Source organism: Cyphomyrmex costatus, unplaced genomic scaffold, assembly GCF_001594065.2.
Source record: "Cyphomyrmex costatus isolate MS0001 unplaced genomic scaffold, Ccosl1.0 scaffold11, whole genome shotgun sequence".
Taxonomy (NCBI): Eukaryota; Metazoa; Arthropoda; class Insecta; order Hymenoptera; family Formicidae; genus Cyphomyrmex; species Cyphomyrmex costatus.
In genome coordinates, this window is record NW_017275063.1 from 194,285 (window position 1) to 214,492 (window position 20,208).

The 20,208-nt window shown below is 33.8% G+C and overlaps 1 protein-coding gene across 6 annotated transcripts in view; it reads left to right on the forward strand.

Annotated features, from left to right (window-relative positions):
• Positions 1-20,208, forward strand: part of Sarm (sterile alpha and armadillo motif) — a 52,844-nt gene that overhangs the window by 11,247 nt on the left and 21,389 nt on the right. For 3 of the 6 annotated variants that reach the window (XM_018542542.1, XM_018542504.1, XM_018542535.1), the window contains exons 1-2: positions 17,437-17,476; positions 19,912-20,043. In XM_018542542.1, coding sequence (XP_018398044.1) covers positions 19,912-20,043 — 132 coding nt within the window. In that variant the 5' untranslated portion in view covers positions 17,437-17,476. Of the gene's footprint in view, positions 1-8,831; positions 8,853-17,436; positions 17,477-19,911; positions 20,044-20,208 lie in introns of those variants that run through there. The other 3 variants (XM_018542511.1, XM_018542518.1, XM_018542527.1) reach the window with 2 other exon arrangements.

Below are 20,208 nucleotides of genomic sequence, written 5' to 3' on the forward strand. Positions count from 1 at the left end.
TGAGTCATCGCGACCGAATTTCTGCTCCTTTGATATCATCGTCCTCTTCCCGACGCCTCTTTTGGAAACCGATCATCATCGAAGCGATCCTCTTCTTGCACACGATATAAAAAACGGGCCTCTTTATTTTCAATTGTACCTACTTTCATATTTGATTTTCAACTTTACATGAGTATGTATAACATCATCGAGATCTGTTTTTTATTTAATTTAAATTCTTTGCAGAATTTATATTATACATATAAAAGAGTCGCAAATAAATTTATTATTATTATTTGATATTAAAAATGAAAAGATAATCACTATAGATTTTTTTTTATGAAGAATATTTTTCGGTGTAAAATAGTTTCATATTTTTAAACTAACACAGTTATAAAAAATATAAAAATAATTGTAGGTTTTTATTTTCCAACAATATTTCTGTAATAGGAAACTTTCTCGGAATATATATTTTTTTTGGAGTATATTTTTAAAACATGTTTTAAAAATATTTCCATTGAAATTATATCAGCAGGATGTGGCTACATTTTTTTTGTTAATTCCTCTTTTCTTCAAAAGCTGGTGACGAGGTGATCGACCTTTTTCTAAAGTTTGTAACAGAAGGATGTTGAATGACCGCACGCATCGCGTGCTCTTGATAACGCACAATACGATATAAACGTATGTCTCTTTCAGTATCGTAAACGAGCGACCTTGAACTTCCTGCTCGAATGATTCACGTCTTTCATTCATCCACTCGTTCATTCAAGCTCGCTCCAATCGCTTCGAACGATTTGATGTAGATACATGATATGCTACAAAATAATTTTTATTTTAGCTTCGGAGATCTCTATCTTTGAAAAATATTCTGTATAAAGATCCTGTAACATTCTTTATTAAAATTCATTTTTTCAATCAAAGAACATTTAAAGAAGTAATTTGTTGTAATATTTTCAATAATTTTTACAAAAATTTTAGGAAAAAATTTTGAATCTTTATAAATGCTATTTGAGGATTAATTATTCAGCATATTTTGATTTCTAAATAATAATACATTTATTTGTGATTTCTGCTATCAATGAATAAATCTTATGTACATATAAGTAAGTATACATATAATAATATAAGTTTCTCAGATTTAATCAGCAAGATATTAAGAAATTATGTAAATCACACGAGAGCGTAGTTAAAACGGGTGTTCTTAACGCCTCAATTAATTTGAAATTAGCTCATTATTTTAGCATACGTATTACTTTGCTGTAATGATTCACGCTATACATTTGCATATTTAGAAAATTACTATAAATTTCCATAATATTTATATAACCGATCGCGTTATTATTACGATTTAACACAACATAATTTTTACGATTGACTCGTCAGTGAATAATTAGCGGATGATTTTGCCGCGTTCATATGACATAATGCTTATTTTCAGTGTATTTGCATAACTGCGATTGCAATGAATTTTTCGCATGATAGCTAGATAACAGAAGGAGAGAGAGATAAAGAGAGGGAGGTTACGGAGATGAATCATTCATCTCCCGTTCTGCAACTGCCTTCTTAAGTATGTGATGGTATTCCGGAGGTGCGCGCGTTGTGACTCATCGATCTGACAACTCGTATAGATCACCTGCGCGCAGGTTGAAATTCTCATAGTTGACCTACGTTCGAAAAAACTCTTGAGAAACGCGAGATGGAGAGAGAGAGAGAGAGAGAGAGAACTTTACGAAGTCGTGATGATTAATAGATTTAAAAATATTTTGACATTTAATATAAATAAATTCGATTTTTTATAGCTATTTATGATTTTACTTTATAAAAATCATAATAATATTAACGATATCAGTTAAAAAACATTTTGAAATATGATATTTAATATTTAATTCAGATATCTATTTAGGTACAAATGATTCTTTCCAAAATACTCGAGATTAATGCGCGATGCGTTATATCGTCAAGAACGGCAATTAAGGTAATTAGGTCGCTCGAAGTGGCGAAGTGATTAACGAAAAATGTCTAATGACTCACTCGATCTTTCTCGCCCGCGTCTCGCATACGCTCGCAATTCCTGCGCTAACGAGCGCGCTTCGCGCGAAGATGGATCATCTTTTTCCACGGAAAAGCCGCCGCCTTCGCCGTAAATAGCGACACGAATGAAAATATTATTCGCTTTCTCATGCTTGCGCGTCTGCCTTATCGCCGCGAAGAAAACCACGTGTATAAGTACCCTCCGATAAGAAGTCGTGAATCATCGCGATGAGATAGAGTTACGCGTGCGACCGGTTGAGACTCGTTTTGTATCATTATGTCGTTGCTCAATTGTACGCGACTCGATTAGGAAATAATACCAGTAATCTGCAGTATATTACTTAGGAAATTGTACTTAAAAATATACGAACTTATTATATTTGAAAAGGAACGTATATATAAAACATGAAATATATTATAAAATAAAATATAGATAGAAACATCAAATATAAAATAATTTATTTATATTGTACATGTATATAATTGTGTACATATATAAATCGCAATGAAAGTTTCGTTCAAAAATTTTGATTACATATATATTGCTAGAATGATTCATTATTTTCGCAAAGCGATGTTCGCCGAGCATTTGAGTTCAGTTGCAAGACCGCGTTGCACTGGTCAATTGAAGTGTATCTCGATTTAGACTTTAGACGCAACGCATCTAGAGGAGCAATGTGCACTGGCTAGAAAGTTGATGTGGTTTTAAGTCTGCACAGACGCGTGCATTGGTTAAATTAGGCTTTTGTGAGAGGCCCTGCCGAGCACGTCCGAAGCTAATTTATCGCTGCCATTTTGCGCGGTGTTACTTTTCAAATCCATCGTTTTTATTCATATTAATTTCCTCTACTCATTTACGTGTTTATTAATATCTATATAGATTATTTATATTCTTCGTTAATCACCTATTGCACATACCATTTATTTCTGTGTTATGTATAATATATTATTAGCGGGACGCGGAGAACAGAAACAGCGTGTGGTTTTCATTTGCGAAAGGGGGAAAGCATATACTTTTACGACCGTGAGGGCATTCATACTGACCGACCGGTGCGGTACATCGGAGATAATTATCCGGCCGAGAATGAAAATTCTCGGGGCAGTAAACGCCTCTTGCGCGGCAGTGGTAAAAGGAAAACCAGGCACATCCTTGAGTCTCTACAGCTATGTCCGGCATCCTAATAGAACAGGCCTGCTTGCCTGCCTGTAAGAACTTTAGATCGGTGAGAGAGAGGTTCGATGCACCGAACGCTATGCGAAACATTTGAACTAATCGAAGCTAAGAAGCTGTACTCCCTGATTATTATTTTTCTCCTTCTCTTAAATTCTTTAATCTACCACTCGTTCGTCTCACGTGGATATTTAAGTCGCTATATAAGTAGATATAGATCGTTAAATCAATTCAGACAGTCGGGATATACGAGATATTTTGTCTGCAGTCGCGCTAATTAAAAAAATGAATTTAATTTCTTTTGTTACAAGAGTCCCTTTTCTTTTTAATTTTATTCTTTTATTACATTAGTATTTAACGTAAAGCAGAAAATAAGTCTTGTCGAATAATTGGCTTATTTTTTAAATGTTTACAATTAATCTAATAATTTAATATCTCATTTATAATTAATTAGTAAATTATTAAAGAATTATTTAAATTATTTAAAAAACTTTTAAATGAATTATTCCTTTTATTTATTCAGTAATGAAAACGATTAATTTATTTATGTATAAAACAAATTTATAAATTGGTGTAAAATAATTTGTAATTTATACGTATATATGATACAGTTAGTCAGTTCTTCAATTTTTAAGTTTCACAGAGATGTTGGCCGCATGTACACAGATATTTATTGATCGATGATATAAATACGAGAGATCAAAAACGGAGTACTCAATATTTCCGGAAGTGACGAATGTCCGAATTCCATTTCATAGATGAGTCGATTCTATTTCTGAGAGACCTAATTTTGTTTTCGTTCGCTTGCGCTAAGTTATATCTTCGTTACGATTTTGTCAGTATTGGAAGTTGCTTCTTAGTACGCCAACATCGTTGGGTAACCAGCAATTTACGACTTCCCAGAGATCATACTTTGACAAGAATCGTCACATCCTTGACTCGCAAAAGTGACTCACTAGACCGAGTCGTGGTGATCGTATCACATTTGTGTTATTCCGTCCTCCTCCAAGTTCAAGGCTCCAACTTGTCTGAATTGCCACTTGTTATCGCGAACAGCTTAGAATTCACAATATAAGTTTCCATGAATATTTATACGAATGGTAAAAAATAACATATTTTAAAAAGATAATTTTTTTTTACTGTTATTTATTATAAAATGTAAAATATATCACTATTACAGTTTTTACAAAAAAACCTGGTATGTTATTTTTTTTTAATTAATTATCAACGTTAATATAATGTTAATTAATATCGCGAAGTTAAAGTGAATATTAAAGAGACAATTGAATATTCTCTTTACGGTAAATTTGACATACCTACCTACGTAAATTAATCATATATTTTAAATGCTAATTCTTTATGTCGAATTTAAAAATTATGAGCAAAAAGAAGTACATAATTCTCTCGAATTCCGTGCAAAATATTTTAGACAAGCAAAAAATATTATTCAAAAAAATTCCCAAAAGTTGCGAGAGATTTTCGAATTGACAACAAAATGTAAAATTAACATTATACAGCAGTAGTTGCATCATCGATGATGCATCTTTCACTGACGACTTTATTTTGATCCGTCAATTCTGCGACATGTAGTAGTACGATTGCAATTACATCATCAGTCGAATGAATGGACCCGTGGCAACTCGTAATTCCGGCTAAGAGGAAACAGTGGCGCGGGTCGTGCGCCGGGAATGATTTACATGGCTTTATATGGCGTGAGATTACGTGCCGCTGTCGACTCAAGACGGACAATATCGATTACGTAGACGACGACATAAACATGTGCAAGAATAACCGAATGATAATTAGTCCGCGCAATTCCAGGTATCCGACAATAACGAAGGCATGATGATTAATGAAGCGCCGTGTGACGATGCCATATCAGGAATCATACACGAGAATCGCATTTGAAGTTTTAATATAAATTATAATATTACTAAAAATTTATATAAGGAAGAGATACATGTGAAAAAGAATTAATAAAAATATATATATCAGATTTATAAAACAGCTAAAAATGAAAAGTTAAAATCACTGAAACTGTGTTTGCATTTTTAATATTTTTAAGACAGATTGTAAGAAAATTGTATAAAAACATGAATCGTTAGAAAAAATGGCATTAAAAAATTGACACAGTGAGTAAAAAACGTTATTTTATTAATTAGAAAATTTTTTAAAAAGCTTTCCTTCCTTGGAAAATAAATATTATAAGTTCTTATTTCTGGACTCTATCGAGTTTGAGAAACGTTTGGAAGACTTCAGCGAAATCGCTGTACATTTGCCCGTATTTACACACCGAATACCTATCTCGAGAACGTCGTCATTCTATTCTCCTCCTCAGTCACTAGCATGGTGAATCATTGTACACGTATGATTCTCGGAAGACAGTGCTTATTACGTGCACCGCTATTGCGAGGATCCCCTCCATTAAACAACGTGTTCAGACAAATTCACGGTCTATCTAAAATGCAAATCTTACAATTGACAAATTGATTGCAACAGTGACCCAAGAGCAATAGTTACGTCATCGACTAACAAAAGAAAGAAGTTACTCATCCAAATAGTTTGGAATAACTAAAAAAAGTTTATTGTTAACTTTATATTCTGTATCTCTCTTTTTCTATCTGAATATGTGCATAAGTATATTAATGCTAATATTAAATTAAGAGAGGAGAAAATTACTAAAAAATTATATATTGTATCATTACATAACATAAATATCATTTTCTCAAACTGTTAAAATAATGAGCTTTGCAAGCAATTCATAGCTTTGTTCTTATCAATTTTTTCTATAATTCTCTCTGTAAGCAATTGAAGATGTAAAAGGTGTCTCTTGTTCGAATTTACGACCGTTGTGACCCTTACTTCGAGTGACACCTTGCCTTTCCTTCGCGATTACTTCAATCCCTACTCTTCTTCTTCTCCTCCTTCTTATGCAACCAGCTGATTCCTTACCATTGCAACGATACGGCGGCGGCAATGTCTTCCTCCTCATACGTAAGGTCGTCAGTAGACGCGCCGACTCCGTTGACAGTAAATGCGTGAATCATCGGTTCGAGTCGATGATATGATATCAAGAGATTGCGGCGGCAAATCGACAGTACATCCGTGAGTTTCGCGCAGTGAACAACGTTACTTTCAGGAGACCTCTCTCGTGATTTGATCCGAGGTGCTCGCGTCCGCAAATGATAAAACTTTATCTTCTAATGTTTTGACTTATTTTTAATAAAGTAATTAAATACTTAGAAAATAATATAAATAATGAGAATTATAGACGTGATATAAAATAATAACAATTGATTAATGTATAAATGAATAATGTTTAAATATTATACGCATTTGTTTGTAAGGAAATACATTAAGGAAAGTAACAGTTACACAGTGTGATTTATCAAGATTGACTCGGCAATTAGTTTTAATGTCAATAGTATGTGTAGTCATTGTAGAATTAAAAAGTGACAGAGTTACTTCGATAGACTTTACAAACGTGACCTCGCGTGACGCGATAATCGCATGAAAATGTGCATCTCATCGTTGTCGATCTAAAAGAAGAAAAAAAACAGACAGAAATTCGCGAGACAGAGAGGAAAATGCATTTTCGATGCGTTTACAAGTATCCTCATGCACGCGAGTCGTCGTTTATGGCACCGGCTGCTATACGTGACTTCCTCACGGAAATAAAACGAACATTTTGATTTCCTTCGATTGGATTATGCTCGACAAATGTACTAACAAGTCTTTCAAAAATTACGTGTGGCCGATATTTATTACATCGATATTTATTATATCGTACTACAGAAAATACATATATATTTGTTGATAAAATCATAGAATTGCGAAATAAGGCGAACTGTTGTTTTGCCAACAAAGAATAAAAATAATATAATTAATGGAAAATAATTTGTAGAAAATATTATTTATAATTTTAATTTGTGTTCTATAAAATCACACACAAGGATATTATTTTTTTGCAATGGTCATATATTTTTATTGCATTCGTGTTCTAAAGACTTAAATAATTGCTCTTATCTATTAATATACTTTGTAACATCATTTTCTTCTAGGCAGAAAGAATTTATAAATATCTATAAATTTAGAATAACATATTTTTTCGTTTAGTATAATTTGATAAATTATGTCTTGAGGTTTGTCGGCACTGTATGCTATCACACGGGAATTTGCTCGCGGCAATTATAGATTAGTTTCTTCGAAGCACTTGAGAAAACGTCTGATGCACGTGTTTGCTCGCATTGCGGGAATTCTTTATTCGCATGAATAAGCCGGTGTATTTAAACAGCTGTCGCAGCGAATTATTGTTGCGCTAAAACCTAAATATCGAATAAATATCGAATCTATAATGATTCAGAAAAAAGCGACGGCAATTATAATAGTGACAGCTATAAAGTTTGTACATAGAATTAATGCACGTACTTGAATAATCTATTTCATAGTTGTCATAACTCTAAAATATGTAGTTTATTTAATTATATACATTAATTATACATATGAAATGACACTTGCATAGTCGTCACCTATAGTTTACTACCACTATGTTTTTTCTCTGAGTATAGTATGGAGTTATACTTAAGTAAAAAATTTTCAATTCTGAGAAAATATTTCTAATATGAATTATTAATTTCTGATCAAACTATTTTGTTTCTTTTTGCATCGTGTTTTTAATAGTTTACAGAAATATTTTTCTTTTAATTTCTGGAATGTTGTTCTTCAAAGATTAGTCATTTATTATAAATTTAACTGAAACACAGAATTAGCTCGCAATAACATTCTTATCAACGATCTTTTTTAGCGCTTCGATAAAGTCATATCTCTTCAAAAGTTCAATCGAGTAGATTTCCGTGATTTTGGCTCTTGTCCAACAAAGATTCCAAGAAATTACAGATATTCGAATTGAGCTAAATCGATAACGCAGTCTATAGGATATTTTATCGTCGCTCGTCACAAATTGTAGTGCAAAGGTCATTCTGTATGTTGATCTTGTGCCGTGGGAAACTTGCCTGATATCGTTTCTTTGCGTCAATGCCGTCAGATATTTATAAAGCGACAAGATAAAGTGTCGATTAATTATACATTCCATTCACTCAAAATTAAGATAGAATGCAGACACACATACACATTTGATATCAATTTTATACTATATTTGAGAAAAATTTATGTAACATATATATATATATATATATTTTAATTTCTTTTCCTAATTTCTCTTATTTTACTTTATTTCTCATCTAATTTATTATTGCATAGTCATTCAAATTATTTTATTTTACTTTACTCTATATACTTCCTTTATTTTCTTCCATTATCATTTTTAATATAATAATATTAAAAAGGAGAGATTCAAGTGCGATTAAATAATAAAGTCTGAATGTGGATTAGGTACTTAATTATGATAAGAGACATCTAAATATAAATTCATTTAGGTTCGACACGATTCGACACGACAGTAAACGTCAACAATCGTGAGCATCTGCGCGAGGACATTGGAGAGTGTGATGTGAACTTTTTCGGGTGTTTAAATTCCGTACAGCAAGAACCGAGAGTGTTCGTTGTGTATGTTTCATGAATGAGCGTTGATAGAGGATTAAACATGCTACACAAGCATGGAAGCAGGTCACACGGTGTCGTGTATAAGGGCAGAGGCGCTTTTCTAAAATCCGTAAGTTGTCAAAAATGCACGCAAGCTTACTTATACCTCGCATTTTTATTATTCCACGTATTTATCCGCTCAGATTTTCTCAAGTGAAAGTTCTAAAACATACGTAGAATGAATTAAGCATCGCAGTAGCCAAATGCGTATCTGCTGTAAAATGATATCTACCATGATGGTAAGAATACCAGGTGATAACCAACCAATCAGAAATTAACCCTAAATTATGTTCAGTCACTATGATGCTTAAAATGGCACACCTTGTATGCCTACACATCATGGATGTCTACGATGTGTAGATTCCCTATTTTTCTCCAATTCTTCAATTTTTATCGATCAAGCGCTACTGCATTTTATAATCTGACAGTAACGTCACATTTGTGACATATTATCACATTAACGTCATATACATCATATAATCGAGTGTGCGTCACCACGAGAGTTACAAACGAGATTCGCGCGCCTCGTAATACATATCTGCCGGGTGATCGGCGCCACGTCATGATCCGTTATGAGTGCGGAAGAGACGTGTGACGATGTGACATCATCGTGCTAAAACGACGGACGATGTCACACGCCCGGCGATATATCGACCTCTCCACGAGTTCGATCCCCCGGTAGTTACTGCCGCAACACGTGCGCGCGTACACGTGGAACTCGCGCGCGAGCCACGCGAGACCAGGTCAGGTCCTTTCCGCGCGCGCCACGATGACTAATCGTTGTTGATTGTTGTGATGACTGCTGGCTTCTCGCGTTCGGAATCACGGATCGAGTCCAGGATGTTGGCGATACCGCGTCGTTGCATTTTTTTTACATCTCAAACGCGTATCTTGAGAAATTGAGATGAGTCGGAGCAATTGCAGTCGAAACAAACAAACGTTCACGAATAATTTTGCGTTTATGAATTCCGAGTGGAAACAAAAATATCGTTTTACATACGAATTCTATAGGTGATTAACAGTATTATAGTGCTGCTATTTTTTTTTTTTTTTTACCAAGAAATCGTATTAATCATTAAGAGTTTTTCGATAAATAAATTGAGAGAAAAGAAATGATTTAACGCAGACATATTCGTATAGTCATTTGATTAATGTAAAGTGTCCTTTTGTTATGATAAACGTGTGTAACGAAAATATAAGATATTTATTCATTATTTTTGTAAAGAATTCCACATTCTCTAAAGAATCGAAAAAAACCATTCGTTTCAAGCTACGAGTATATTCAACAGCTGATGTCGACGAGTCTTATTGTTTATTTTATTTTTCTTCTTATTCATACTTGGTTAAATAGATACAAAGAAATTTATTGCTTCTTTTATCATTAATGTCTATAAAAGATATATCACTCTTTAAACACTTATTACTATAATATATATACATATATATATTAAAAAATTATATTATTTTATATATTATTAAATATTACATTTTTTTATTTTTAATGCGCGATGATATGTTAAATATAATATTAAACGGACTGACGTTTTCCTCTCAAAAAATATTCTTCAGAATCTTTGCTAGAACATGTTCAACGCAGTTCCTTACATTTTTTCAAAGATGCTATTATGTTTCTTTTCAGGAAAGACAAAAATGCTGAAGGAAAGAAAAATGTTAAATGTAATATGAATTAATGACAGTCGAGACTCAAGAAACATTTTCGTACATTTCGTAACGTGTGTTTTACAACGTACTTAACACGCATTTTTGTGTATTCCTCGAAGCGTCGTTTGGACGCCGCGGCGTCGCGACATATAAACGTCTCACGAAGAGCCTCAAACGTGTTAACATGCACACCTCTCGGTAGCGAATCGTCTCAGCTTCCATTTCTGTTCTTCTCGGAACAGAATCTGCCGGCTCTTCACGGGCTTCCACCTTTGCAAATCGCTTCCTCGGATTCGCGATAAGCCGAGTCTTTAGATCGCTTTCCTTATGTAATAGAAAAAAAAACATCGCTTATGAATTACACGCTGGAAACAAAAAGTCACATTGTTTTATAGAATCAATTCTTTTAAAACGTCTTTAATATAATTCTTTATTATATCTTTAATATCTTTTTTTTTGTAATTTCACAATACATTTCTTGATATTTATTTAATATTTAATTATATATATTTCTAACTGCTGATTTATTTAAAAACCGATTTATTTGTTTACAATGAATATATTTTATTTATATTATACAAACATACACCGCTATATATTTTTAATCGCCTAACTGTGTTGCACGAGTCTTAACAATACGTTGATAATACTTATCGCATGACGTGATATTAAAATATGATTAAATCGCACGTATAAATACACGTTTCAGGACGGAAATGCCAAGAATTTTAGTAAGTGTATAATAAATATATTGACTGGTTATTTTTAGCCACGCGCGACGCATTCGGATCCCTATTCGTTAAAATTATTGATAACGATGAATTTAATCAAGGCAGATATGTATACTTTATTGTTCGCAAACATTATATCACCGATATTTCAGCAGAAATTTAGGTAATTAATCATGCTCTCGCTTGACTCATCGGATTATTTCTGAAAGGATTTTATTTATTTGCATTGGTATTCAAATATATCTACCAATTGCATATAACTCTTTTACATCTGAGTACATCTTCAAATGTTTGTTAAAAGAAAGGCGTTTATTTGCGTTTAAGTTATGTATTTTTGTAATAAAATAAAACTATTTATGAAAATAATTATATAAATTTTTCAACATTCTTCATTTGAAAGTAATAAACAGTTTAACGCGATTATTTACAACTTTGGACTAAAAATTATTTTAATAAAAAAAAGAAATAGATATATTTTTAAAAATTAATTAAGTTACAATGACAAAATTTTTATTTCAACTTTAAAATTGTACTAAATATAAATATTGTCCGTATTAAATTATGTTTCATATGTATAACATTTATTTTTATACAGAAAGAATAAATTTCTAATTTTATATTTACTTTTACTTAATACATCCTTTAGATATGAAGGAATAATATTTTGAATTATTTTTGAAAATTATATTTACAATTCTTTTTTATATAAAAAGAACTCATGGAGATAAGAGATAATTACAAAGAGATTTACATTTTAGAATTAAATAAAAAATTTTAGAGATATTCTTTTATTTCATGCTTCTTATCTTGATTTATTCTCAATCGAATCTTTATACTTTCTTATTTTTAGACATAGATAAGAAAACAATTGAATTTTATCTTTGACTTTTGGAAAAAGAGTGACATAAAATAATTAATAATAAATGAAAGATTTTTTTATCAATATAAATCTACAAGAATAGAAATTTTGTACAAAATTATAAGTTAATAGAGAATAAGACATTATAATAATATGTGTAACGTGATTGTAATTTGAATATTCGTACATTTATAATGTATCTATAACATATTATTTGTATATATTAAATTGTAATTGTATTATTACGATGATACGTAAATCGTGCATTTTACGCGTAGCAAATAAGTTTTGAATAAAAAGAGAAAAAAATGGCAACGAAATAAATCAACCTCAAAGAAACGGACTCTTTAATTTGCTCCAGTATCGAAAACCCGAAACTCTCGTTTTCAAGGCGACGCGACATCATGAAATACATCCAGAAATCGTCACTGTTGTATAGTTATACCAGCTGGCCTCCTTTATGCCTCGCGTAACTGACGGACGGAACGTGTGCATGAAAACGCGTTCCTGACCGCACAAGGCGCCTTTGTTTAAAACGAAAACGCTGCGAATATAATATATCAGGATGAATTCGTTTTATTAATATAACGTCAAATAAGAATAATACTACCAAAAATTAAGAATGATTAAGAAAAATTAAAGAAGCTCGAAATACAAACAATTTTCTAGTAATATCTAGTTTTATAGATTGCGATTTTTTTGGAATTGATATCGAAAAATCTAATATGGCAACTTTACATACAAAAATGAAAAGTAATTGTCTCTTTTTCAGAGTTTTCAGAAAATTTCCAGATAACCTCGCATTCTCACACGGTGTATAACATTATAAAGTAAAATTTACGAAATGTCCACTGCCGCGAAAGGTTAATCCGATATACGAACAGTAACAAATCTTACTGGTCTTAAGGCCCATCTCACACTTGAGTGCTGCTGCAAAATGCAAATTGATAAAATAATCAATCCGCCGATGAAATAATCTTATATGAATTTATTTCATATAGAATTGCAAAAAGTCGATTCTCTTTCACTTTAAATTTTTTATTAATAAACCAAACATACTTTTACACTTTATCTTTCTGTATATTTACATTTCTAAACGATTGTCATTTCTACTATTTTTGCACACACTGTAAAAATTAAGCCGATTTTTTAAAATAAGGTATGACTGTTCGGATTTGTCTGATCAGATTTATCAGTTGTGAACGCGACTTCATATAATACCGACGATGTCGTCTTCGAATCGGTTCTTTGTGTCTGGCAAGAATCAAGACGCCTACAGCTGTCTGCCAATGCTTTTTCAACGATAGCGACTGTCGATCGCTTCGAAGTATATACGTAAAATGTATACGAAGAAATCGATTCTCGTGATATTCCACGTTGCACTGTCATGTGATTCTTTTATTGTTGAAAATTTATTCTGTCGTTAAAATCTCGCTACTCGGAAGAATCAGGTTCTGGTTAAGAACTTTTCAATGCTTTTCATATATTAAAACGAAACTAAAAATGTCAAAAAGTTTAATTATAAATCAGCGATATTAATTTAAATTAAAATTAATGTTGGATAATTTCATATATATAACGTGTATAATTAATTTAATATAATTTTTATTTTAAAATACAGAAATAAAAGAAAAACTTTTTAAGAAATTTTATTTTTCAAACAAATAGGTTATATCAAATTAATTAATCAAAATAATAATTATTTCGTTAATACTTTTAACTAATATAATTTTTCATAAATATTTAAGAGAGTTTGTAATAGTAAACTTCAACTCTTTTTCTTTCACTTTAAACTCCGCTGTATCCTTTCGGAATTCCTCGTATACTGCAGTCACTCTTCGAGTACTGACGATCGCTCGATAGTTTTCGGCTAATGAGACGACTGATATCTAGCAGGAGTGCGAGTAATATCACAGCAAAGCGGTCTGTTCTAAATTGTTATTGCTGCCGGGCACAGGAAAAAGCCACTCGCGAATGCTATTTATGGCCGTCGTAAATCAAACGGCGCCGAAGCGGCCGAAGTGCGCGTGGCTGCCGCCGCCGCCGCAACGCGACGCGACGCGACGTGACGAGAGGCGCGAATATATGTATGGTATATCCACATACGTTCGCTAACTCATCGAGAACCTCTCTCACACCCACATATTTATTCAATCAACCCGGTAACGTCAAAGCTGTCGCGTCCTGGAACTTCAAGAAGAGGTCCTTGACATTCCGAAATCAAAATCGAAATTCCTGACTAATCTTCACCATAATCTCCTCGATTGGAATTGGAAATGAAATTCCGAGATCTATTATATGACATATTTTTTTTATAATACATGGTCTGACAATAAAGACCCCGGATTGTAGCAATAAAAGAAATATATGTACAAACATCTCAGATAACACTACTACTTTCAAAGTAGTTCCCCATGACATTAATACACTTGACACATTTTTTTTATATAAAACATTTTTTAAAGCTGTAGTTGGAATGCTCAAAATACTCACATTCCTTGAATGTTTGAATTCTCGATATCTTGAAAATGTTTATCTTTTATGTTTTTGAACTCCAGAAATACAGCATGAAAAAATCACATAAGGAGGGTGGTTAATTTCAGCCAATAACAACCCCTTTCTTGGCAAAAACAACTTCACAAGATTCCTTTGTGTGTATATATATAAGGACGTTGTCGCTTGACCAAAAAAGGGGTTGTTGAGATTAGCCACTTTCTTTATCTGACTTACTCGTGCTGTGTTTTTATGTTTTTGAAGTTCAAAAATATAAAAAGTAAATATTTTTAAGACGTCGAAGAATTCAAACATTCAAAGGAATGTTAGTGTTTTGAGTAGCATTCCAACTACGAACTTCAAAAAATGTTTTGTATAAAAATATATATTAAGTGTTAAATGTGTATTGATGTTATGGGAGACCTACTTTGGATGATAAGTATAATTTTTGTAGCCTGAGATGTCTTTTTTTATTGTTACAGTTTGAGAATTTTATTGTCAGATCGTGTATGTTTAAAATTGTATTAATCAAAAATATTATGTCTTCAAAAATTATATTACTATAAGTATTGATAAGAAATCGTTGAAATTATTCAAATGCAAATATCCGCGGAAAAATATTGAAAAAAATTATTTTAATTAAATTTGAATGAAACAATGTTGAACTTAAAGTTGAACTGAGTGAATATCAATTTTGTAAGACTACGCAAACGCCGGGACAGGTTAGTGTTTTCAATGCCTACCGAGGACACCCGGTATACTTTCGCCGAAATTCCGCGACTGCGAGTTTCCTCACGCACCTCACCGGACTGCATTCCGCTCTTTGTGTCCCTCTTTTCTCGCAGACAGTGCTAAGCTTCTTCGTGGTCGACGCTTCATGGTCGATACTGATTTACAATGGTTAAACTAAGCAGTTTCCGCAAAAGTATCTTGACAAAGAAGCTTCGGATTATTATTCGTGTTCGGAAGAGATAGAGATAAGGATAATTCTTTTCTGCGTTTTTGAGTTCTGCGAAATTCTAAAATTTTGATCAAATTTACTAAAGTTTAGATTCAAAATTTAGAAAATTTGAAAATAAGAATACGAAAATGTTGAATATACCACATAGCATAAAAGTCTCAAGAAGAACTGTTTGTATTCGATATCTTGAAGAACCTGACCTAAATTCTTCGAGTAGTGCTTTATGCCCTGTCCCGAATTGGAGAGATAAGGTAGACTCGACATTCCTTTGATTATAAATCATTCAAGGGCTGTCACGTGTGTCACGTACAATCTTGTTAAAAAATTTCTAAGCTGAAAAAAGAGGTTTGGTAATAGCTAATGTTTAGTGAAATAATGCCAAATAAATATTTGGTTAATATATTATAACTAAACATAATTTTACGTTTACAAATATTTGGTAGCTTTCTACAAGTTCTTTTTCAGTATAAGCAATTGACTTTTACCTGCTTTTTATTAGAGAAATACGTTAAAATGCGAAAAATACTCGATAATCTTAATTAACTCACGATTTGCATTTCTGATCAATGAAAGGCGGCGTAGAAAAATGAATGAAGTGACAGGTTTCCTTGACGATTCGCCCAGATTGCGCTCTCGTAAACTTTCTATCACAAAAGTGATTTACTGCAAAGCACTTCTACAGATACACTTTCGACCGGATAAGACGGAGAGAAAAGAGAGAGAGAGAGAGAGAGAGAGAGAGAGAGAGAGAGAGAGAGAGAGACTTCTTATATAACATTGAACGATGCCGCTGACAAAAAACGTCGTCTCTTTACTGTCATCGTTCTAGGAATCGTTCATTATCGTCGTCCCACTTGCTGCACTGGGGTTATGCTCTTAATCGAGATTGAAAAATCTATTATTTTTATGGAGACAAGCTTCCCAGAATTGCAGCGTTAATTAGAATGTTTTCTTAATCCCCTTGATGTCATCAATTTTTGTTTTAATATCTTTGAACGCACGCATAGCCGTATCACACTAAAAGCTATTAATTTCACTCATTTTTCTTCTGTCAATTTCTAATCCTTATGTTTAATGAAAAAAATCTAATTTATCTTTTATAATTTCTATTTTCCTTATTTATACTTATATATATTATGTATTCTTTTCATTAATTTATCCCTGAATTAATATTTACTTGCAGCGTGATTTTACTACAGTTTATACATCTGTGTTCAAGGAATGGAAGAGTTACTTTCACAGTTACTTTTTATTAAATTATTATATAAAATAATTTTAGCCTCTTAAGTGTTTAGTTAGTTATCATTACAGTCATAAAAAATTGCAACATTGTTACCACATTGTTACAAAAAGTAACTGTAAAAGTAACTCTTCCATTTCCTGTCTGTGTATTATCACTTCAATTTAATCATTTTCGTCACTGCTATCTAATCAAGTTCTATTAAATTTCATCTCTCTATCTAATCGTGGTCTTAAATTCCTTTTCGATCTAATTAATTATTTTCGGGCGTTTCGATGCAAGCGACAGGCAAAGGTAGACTTCAGGAATAACATCACGGTAGAGCCATACTTCCATTTAAATCTCCGTCCCTTTAACTCGCCGGCGATCACGTGCGCGTGCGGTTCGTAAGTTCGCGGCGGTAGCGTCATGCGTGTCACGTGATCAGCACTGCCATGTGACCAGCGTGTCGCTATCGTACGCGCGGTGCCGTCACTCCACTCCTAGAATCCTCAGTACGAGCGCGACCGGCGTGCGCGATGCTTGTCGTTTGTAAGGTTTGTGGCGTCGCTCTTTGTGCCAATCGCCGTCACCGGCACGCCAAAACGCGACGTACTATCCGTCCGCGCGACCTCGGTTCTTCTGTGATTTACTCGACGCGCAGTCCGCTCGTCCTCGGGACCGCCTCCCCTCGATCCTCGTCGTCGAGCTTCCGCCAGGAAGACGCGTGAGCTACGTGGCGATCGGACGCCAGCCAGGTGTCTGTTGGGTGCGCACTCCGCTTTCTCTTATCTCTCTTTCCTTGTCTCTTTCCGAGTGTCGTGTTTGTAGAATGATCAGAGAAGAGGAGGAAAAACGTGGTTCCACGATGTTTCAGAGTTCGAATTGCGGCACGAATGTTTCGGAGAAGTCCCTATCGATCCCCAGATAGGAGTCCTTTTTCCACATTTCTAACGCTATAGATTCTGAAATGGCCAGTCCGCATGTTTCATTATCAGAGACAGCAGAAGCGATAACAGCAGATGCCATCCTCGCTTCCTCTTCTTTCGACAGTATATACCGCACCGGCTGTCTTTGTCTAGGAACAGCACGTCAATCAGCTACTCCCGCGAAAGATACGCGACTGATAGATACACTTCCTAGAGCAAATGCTTAGTTTTAGGTTTCAATCACGTTCAGAAAAAATAATCTGATCTAAATGTTTGTTAAATTTGACGATGTATTTTTTGAATTGTTTCTTATTTTTAAAATATTTTTATCAATTTGAAATTTTTTTGCCTTAATCTTAACTTGTTAAATACTCCAAAATCGAAATAACAGATTTCCTTTGAGATTCGATCCTCGCGCTTGTGGACAATATTTAAGAGTCTCTAGATAGGACCGGTTTTTACCTGTTTGATTGAAAAGAATTATGGTCCTTGACTTAAAGATATGCCTGCTTTTGGAGCATCCTGGTTTTCTGAGCATGCGTGCTTAATTGTAGATCTTCTATATGTATTCCGTAAATATTGCTAGTTTAATAATTTGTTTATTATTCATAATTATAAAATATATATGACAAGTTAAATTACTTATCGTAATATCATGGAATGCATATAAATATTATATTCCTATATTTTTCCCAAATTCTTGTTTTAAGAGAAAACTAAAATATTATTGTGCAAAGGAGAATATTTGATTAAAATTATTTTATTGAAATATATTATTATTGTGCAGAAAGGTGCGTTAAACCGGCTCTGCGTCGGTCACTTTTCTGAAAGATGCCGGATATTGCATCTTGTGTATTACACGCGTATTGCACGCGCCCGAGTTTTAAGTGCCCACGCCTATGCAAATCCCGCGGAATTATCGAAAGAATTCAACGTATCGCCCATCCACGCACGTCTCGCGATAGTTACACTTGTGCCGATTGTATAGTTGCATTCATGCCGCGAAACAAGCTCCTGGAGTGCAACAACTGGTGCACATTATGCCGATGTATTTTGGCACACATCTCACATGTGCGTTCGCAATTGTGCGATACATTAAATGTATATTTAATACAATACGAAGAAACGTGGAACTAATGAGCCAGAAATAATTAAAACAGCCCAGTCGCTGGTAATGATTAAAATAAATAAAATTTATATGCTGTGAGAACTATGTAACATTTAGAGGTTCATTTCCTTCGAATTATATGTATATATATCGCTCTTTCCTAGAAATATGAAAGTTATACGCGACTGCGATCTTGCTAATTACATTGTCGTAAAATTATCTGTGCATTGTGTAACACCATATAAACGGTGTAATAAACAGCGTGTAACTCTTTCGTAGAAATTATTAAATTTAAGTGTACTTAATTTTGAAGTTAAAACGTTAACTTCTATACGGCGTTATCTTGCTCTATCATTGATAGTCTTCAATTACACGACATACGAAAGTTGTGCAAAAGTATAGTCACTCAATCTGACCACAAAAAAAAAGAGACAAAAAGTGACATTTATTTATTTAGGATTAAGAGCCACCTTTACATTGATATTTGTATACTTTCACGTATCAGTTACTTTCTATTAAATCCTCTTGCTAGCTTTTTCAGAATTCGTTCCGTTATGTAATCACATGCAGGCTGAACAATGGCGAAGTGCAACTGTCGAGTTTTATCGAACGTTTATATCGACCTCGAGCGGCCTCGAGCATTCCCGATGGTATTTCCGTCAGCGAGCTTACAATTAGTATTCTATCGTACGTAGACGGCGAATCAGTGCTCTACGCGAGACTGGAAAGCTTGATCACCTTTAGGAATCGGAGCGTTTTATCGAGAGATCCGGGTTCGATCGTGCATTTCTTGATCGAGCTTTTTTATTGACGAACGTACGCGTGGGCTTCGCATATATCACTCATTTGCGCACTCAGTGCGTACTTTCGTGCATACTTTTGTACGGTCCGATCGCAACGCAAGAACCCACTGCGAGAACCCACTAGTCTTTCTAGTCTCGCCAAGCTCGCGCTGCCAATTATTTCCCAGAGCCTATTATTAGGCCCTTGCAGTCGGCGAATTCCTGCGCCGACTTGATTAACGCGCAATTAAAACATCCGTACGCGCGATCGTTGACACGTCTCTGTTACAAGCAAAATAAGTGTTTTATAGATATCATTTTATTATAACAGATATTTAAGTATCTTGATTGCTATTTATTTTGACGATAATACTGTCTGTTGCAGATGTCGGAATTCCCGGTGGAGGGAGGCGAGAACATGCATACTGCCATGGAGAATTTCCAGAAGAAGAACCTGGTGACTGGCAGGACGCATCACGTCAGTCATCATCCGCAGGTCACCACCACGTCGTCGCAGGTTATTATCTCCGACATGGACTTTCGTTGTCATTTTTTTCTTTGATTATCAAATATTTGCGCGTGCTCCTCGAATGCTGTAAGACGTTGTCGCGATTCTTTGAAAAATAGAAAAGATGCGTCACTTGTATTTCCGTCACTAAATACTATGTTCACAGGAGTCAAT